We start from the raw sequence: 5758 nt of genomic DNA, 5'->3' as shown, positions 1-5758 counted from the left end.
TTCTTCTTGGGGGGAGGTGTTTGGAGAGCAAAGTGTTTACCTCCAAGTAAAATGTTTGGATGGGGTCACCATCGTGGTTGTAGGTGAACTGCCCAAGGAGAGTGCCTTCCTCTTCTCTCTCTTCCTTCAAGCCCTACAGAGGGGCAGGAAGGCAGGAAGGGAGAACAGAGGGTGATCAGAGAGAGACCAGAGGCGACGAGCACACCCGGCATGGAACAAGAAGTAGGAGACACAAGCACCCTCGGCTCTCACTCCTGCTCTTCCAAGCCAAAACAGACAAATGGGGACAGGGAGCAGCAGGGAGGGATGAGGGCAGGGGGAAGACCAAGAGTTACACCTACTCAATTCCCTCCCTAACCCTTCCTGAGGCCCAGTGCTCTCCCTTTCCCTCCCAATACTGCTGCTTCTTCCTCTTCAGGGTAAGACCAGCCCCAGAGAGCACCCCACAGCCAGGTATTGCTTGCTAGCCCTCCCCTCCCACACCCTCCACCATGGCACTCTCCCACCACGTCCCCTTAGGTCCAGGGGAGGGCACTCACATAGACAGCAAAGTCCTTGGGGGCGCTGGGGATGGTTCCCTGGGGTGACAGGGCTTTTGGGATGTGCTCCAGCGTCACAGCCGTGGGGCGGATGGTGTCGGAGAGACGGATGATGGCAAAGCCCTGGGAGCCACGGAAGGCCCAGCAGTTCCCAGGGTTGACATCTGGCTACAAGCAGAGGAGTGAGACACCAGCAAGGTTATCACCAGCAGGGACATTTTTCTCCCCTCCATATCACCACAGCCACTTGCTTGGAGTGAGAGCAAGAGCCCAATGAAAGCCACCAAGCTCAGGTGAGAATGAGCCTGGATGTTCCTCCCACTCAGCAGGGTCTCTCCTCAGGGGTGCTCACCTGCAGGATGACTCGGGGGGACTGTGACTGGTACCACAAGGGGATGCCAAACACGCTCAGCAGCGCGGTCCGCATCTCGTAGGTCTCCGAGCAACGGGTGTTGATGACACTGGCCCCTGGGCACAGCAAGGGGACAGCAGGAGGTGGAGACTCGTGCCAACGAGCTGCAGCCCCCTCCCGAGGATGGCCAGCTCATCCACGGCGGGCAAGAGCCCACCAGCACCTACCTGCCGACTCCAGGGCGTAGTCGACCATCCCCACGCGGTCCTCGCTGTAGCGCTTCAGGGCCTGGCCCACGATGAGATGCACTTGCTGAGGAGTGCAGGATGAGGGGATGAGGGAAGGGCCAGGGCAGGCATCCTGCCCCCTTCCTCACCCCCACCCTGCAGGGACAGAGAGGGCACGAGGACCTCCCAGCAAAGCAGCTGGGGGATGAATCATCGTGGCGAAAACGAGACGACACGCGCTTGGCTGGGAAGCCTCACGAGAGGCTGCTAAAAATACCCCAGACTAGAAGTGCTGTGCAATGGAGGGACAGAGCTCAGACACGCTGGGCTCGCCCGTCCCCACCTCAAAAGAGGGGCTGGCCTGGGGGGAGGAGGGGTACCAGACAACCTGACAGCCCACCCACCCCTCCCCAGCATCATCTGCTGGTTCCTCCTGCCCCATGCCACAGGATGGATGGGAGTTCCCCTCGTCCAGAAAAGGGGGAGGCAGATGGAGCACCCTTCTGTAGCCAAGCCCAGCCCCAGGAGCTGAGGCCCCTGAAGCACCACTCTGGGTCTAAACTTTATAGCATGCACAAAGCTTGTTCAGACTGTGGGGACTGCTAATCCCAGCTCGGTCCCTCCCTCCGCCACCTCCACTGGGAATTGCCAGCAGCTCTTTCCAAAGTAAGCAGGCTCATTTTTTCCCCTTGGTGTCATTCTGCTGAAATGTCTTGCCCCAAATGACTCGGCAGCACTGCTGAAGGATGGGGATAAGCAAGGTAGTCGCTCCGTGGAAACCTTGCTGGCATCTGCCCCACTTTCTGGGTGAAAGACGCACAAGCAGAAAGCTGAATTTTAAAGGCAGCAAGAGCCTCATGGGCATGCTGATACCAGCTCCTCTGACCCCTTCCAGGGCAGGGCACAGGCACAGTGCAGGGGAAGCCAGCAGCAGGGAAGGGATGAAGAAAAGTTTCTCAGGACACTCTTGCCAGCTGAGATGTGAGCCCAGGATAAACATCCCAGGAGCAAGGTCTGTTCCCACAGCTCTGACACCTGCCTGGGCTACGTGCCAGGACCCCGTGCACACACACAAAGGGCACAGTCTCCAGTGCTACTCCCTGGTCACCATCATGTCCCTGGGGCTCGGGCCAGCACTCACCTCCTCTGTCACCCCTGTGGTCCCCCCTTGCCGCAGGGCCACTCCAATACCAGCCTGAGCATCTCGTGCCAACAGCCTCTGATCCTCTGAGACTTTGGCCAGGATCTTGCGCTCCAGGGCCTGGAGCTCTGCTTGCAAGTCCTCCTGCTGGAGGACAAGGCCAGCAGCTCCACCTCGCCGGGACTGCGACAGGAACCCACTGATCCACGCTGGGAACTGTGCTTCCACCTGAAACAACAGGGACAGAGCTCAGGCCTGGGGCAGGGACCCTCACGCCTCCCTCTGAGGAGCAGGGTGGGAGCCAGGGACTCACGTCAGCCCGCACTGCCTTCAGCTGCTCCAGCATCCCCTCCACGTGCTTCCCCATCACCTCCTGGTCCGACTTGAGGCCCACCAGCTCCCTCCTCAGTGCTGCCACCTCCTGCTCCAGTTTGCCCACCTCCTGCTGGAAGCTGCCTCGTACATCTTCCTGCAGTGAGCTGTGCCAAGAGAAAGGCAACGAAACCTGGCACCGACAGTCCCAGCTCCCCTCTGCAACCCGGGGGAGGATCTTCATCCCCCGCTGGCTATGCTCAGCCACATCTCCAGCCACAGATGGTTTTAACTCCTGTGCCAATGACCTCTTCTTTTGCATTCCGTGGGAAAGCACCCCCAGCTCACCCCTCGGCTGAAGGGCCACGTTCCCCACGGTGATGCAAAATGACAGTGGCAAAGGTCACTTGCTACAACCATCCTTTGAGCCCTGCTGACAGCCAGGGCGCTTTCATGCTGACATACCCACACATCCATCCCTCCTTTGCCCCCAAGTCTGGGCCCCTCAGCTTCTCCTTTGACCTGGAAACCCCTCCTAAACCCTGCAGTGGGGATTTCACCCCACTGCCTCCCTGCCCTGGACAGAGCAGCAGCTCTGCCTGGACAGCCAGCGTTACCTCTGCAACTCTGAGTTCAGCTCCAGCAAGCGTGCCTCCATCTCCTGCCAGGAGAAAGGGAAGGGATGAGACCTGTAATGGCTGTCACACCCCCATACCACCACACACCTGTCCCCTTACCTGAGAGGCTTGTGCCATCTTCTTCAGGCGCCCATCAAAATCCCTCTGCAGCTCGGCTCGGAGGGCATCCAGCTCACCCTGCAGGGCGAGGGACATCAGAGCTCGGCTCCACGCGCCCCCATCTCCCCTGTACCCCCCGAGCCCCTCACCTGGAGGTGGCTGGTCACATCAGCACGGAGATGCTCCTTCAGCCCCGCCTCCCGGCGGCCCACCAGCTCCTCCAGGAGCTCCAGGAGGTTGCCCGGGGGCGGCTCTCCCTTTGCGGCCACGGCCGCCGCCCCTCGCCGCAGCTCCCACCGCGACACCTCGGCCTCCAGCGCCTGGAAACGCTTCTCCAGGGCCTGGAAGCGAGCCAGGACCCGCTGCTCCCCCTGCAGGCCCTGCAGCCGTGGCAAAGGTAAGGCAGGATGGAGACTCTCAGGGAGGGGAGGGCCCCTGAGGGGCTGCCTGCTCCACAGGGACCCCGGGAAAGGAGACCCAGGTCACCGACTAAGTGGCATCTTGTTCATCTGCTGCTTCTCAGCAGAGCACAGATGTTCCTCCTGCTCCATCCCTGGGACACCCCAAGAGTGAGGTGGCCACAAGCTGGGGGAGCCATTTCCACCAGCACGGAGCCACCTTCTGCCCCATCCTTCACCTCTTCCCCATCCCCCGGAAAGGCTCCTTCAGCCAGGGACCACGGTGTCCTGGCTTTCCCTGCAAGACACCCACAACCTTGCCAAGGCTTACCTGGTCCAGCATGGTCAGGTCCCCTGCCCCAGGCCCGCTGGAGGAGGAAAGCCTTCCAGCTCCCCACCACGAGAAGGAGGGGAGGCTGAGAGTCGACATCCCATAGGGGTAGAAGTACCAAGCTCCTGGGCATGCAGGGGGATAAGATGGTTGATGTGACAGGCTGGGCATGGGCCCCAGCAGGGCACAGGGCTCATGACATGCAGAGGCTCAGACATCAGTATCATCTGGGGCTACCAGGAGGCCCCAGCACAGGGGTAGAGAAGCACCAGAGTGCCAGGAGTCATGAGGAGCATTTTGCTCAGGGCCACCCCACCCCCTGGGTGTGCCAGCAGCATGCCCCAGATCTCAGAGCCAGTCTGACTCACCGTAGGCGGCAGCAGTGAGGAGCAGCAGGAGCAGCAGCAGAAGCAGGGACCTCTTCAGCCACGGGTAGCGCCTGGAGCACGGAGAAGAAAGAGACACCTGTAGGACTGCAGCCACCTTCCCTCACTGCAGCGCTCCTCTGGATGGGGGCCAGAGGGAAAGCAAAGCCCAGCCGGGCTTCAGCACAAGACATGAACCCCACGAGTGCTGGGCTCCTCTCCCACACCTCCCCCAGGCTGGGGTCCCCCCACCACACTCACCTGGAGAGGGGGACGTTGGCCAGGCGGGGAGTGGCCCCGGTGAGGCGGTGCCAGGCAGCTGTGAGCCCCGAGAACAGCCACCCCGTGAACCAAACTGCCAGGAGAGAAACCAAACCTCAGGCAGGGTCCCGGCAGAAACATCTATCCCTAGGGATACTGGCAGGGATGGAAGGTCCTGCTAAAATCCCCCCCAGCAGCCCTCCACTCACCTGGGAAGGTGAGCACCTGCCAGAGGAAGGAGCCCACCCGGGAGGCTGCGGTCCTCAGCCCTGACCCAGAGCTACTCTGTCCCGAGGAGAAGTGACCTGGAAAGGATGAAGCGAGGTGGTAAGGCACCAGGCAGAGCCTGCACCCCTGCGTGCCACCCAGGGTGAAGGGGTCGTGGAGGGGAGAGGGCTGGCACCACGCTGGGCACGGCCAGACCCTGGGGGACATCTCTTCCAGCATCCCTACCAGTGTAGTCATCCTCTGAGGAGTACCCAGACGAAGAGGCATAGGTGTCATACGTCTTGCTCTCCAGCAGCCCATTGATCTTACTGGACTCGGTGTCCCCCGTGCCTCTTCTCCTCCTGGTAGAAAATTCTCCACCTACCCCTAAAACACAGAGTCCCTCTGAGAAACCCACTCACCACTACCCCCACGGGGGGCAACCCGGACAGCCGGCCTGCAGGGATGCCCCAACACCCCCTTGGTGCCACGGGAGGGAAGGTGAGCTCACCCCAGTACATGCTGCTGTCCAGGGCATCATCCAGCACGGAGCTGCCCAGGGCAGCGAGGCCCCGGCTGCCCCCCAGGTAGGACTCGCTGACCAGGGACTCGCTGTAGTAGGAGGTTTGGGTGCTGGGGGTGGGAGAGGCACGCTTCATGCTGCCCGATTTCCTCCTCATTGTCCTGGGGGGGCGAGAGAACGGGCTCCCGACGCGGCGCGCGAGCCATGTGCGGTTATTTTGGGGGTGAGGGTGGGGTCACAATGCACCCGTTGGGGAGAAATGGAGAGCCCACCTCAACCCACCCACCAGCATCTCTGCTCACACACACCCACATACCCCCTATAGCAGCTGGCAGCAGGTTTTGGAGGGTGCAGACACTGCCTGG

General features: G+C 61.4%; 1 protein-coding gene across 1 annotated transcript in view; it reads right to left on the bottom strand.

Moving 5' to 3' along the window:
* SUN2 (Sad1 and UNC84 domain containing 2) overlaps positions 1-5554 on the bottom strand; it is a gene marked incomplete at its 5' end in the record, with an annotated part of 5753 nt that extends 199 nt beyond the window's left edge. The window contains 15 exons of the mRNA XM_008938412.1: positions 41-133; positions 540-707; positions 892-1007; positions 1119-1203; positions 2260-2487; positions 2573-2738; positions 3189-3232; positions 3309-3386; positions 3458-3679; positions 4038-4162; positions 4406-4476; positions 4664-4757; positions 4873-4968; positions 5117-5251; positions 5382-5554. Of these exons, the coding sequence (XP_008936660.1) occupies positions 41-133; positions 540-707; positions 892-1007; positions 1119-1203; positions 2260-2487; positions 2573-2738; positions 3189-3232; positions 3309-3386; positions 3458-3679; positions 4038-4162; positions 4406-4476; positions 4664-4757; positions 4873-4968; positions 5117-5251; positions 5382-5554 (1894 nt within the window). The remainder of the gene's footprint in view (positions 1-40; positions 134-539; positions 708-891; positions 1008-1118; positions 1204-2259; positions 2488-2572; positions 2739-3188; positions 3233-3308; positions 3387-3457; positions 3680-4037; positions 4163-4405; positions 4477-4663; positions 4758-4872; positions 4969-5116; positions 5252-5381) is intronic.
* Between the last annotated feature and the right edge of the window lie 204 nt (positions 5555-5758).

The sequence above is a fragment of the Merops nubicus genome, unplaced genomic scaffold, assembly GCF_000691845.1.
Source record: "Merops nubicus isolate BGI_N331 unplaced genomic scaffold, ASM69184v1 scaffold22104, whole genome shotgun sequence".
Classification (NCBI taxonomy): Eukaryota; Metazoa; Chordata; class Aves; order Coraciiformes; family Meropidae; genus Merops; species Merops nubicus.
This window is presented reverse-complemented; position numbering and strand designations above follow the sequence as displayed.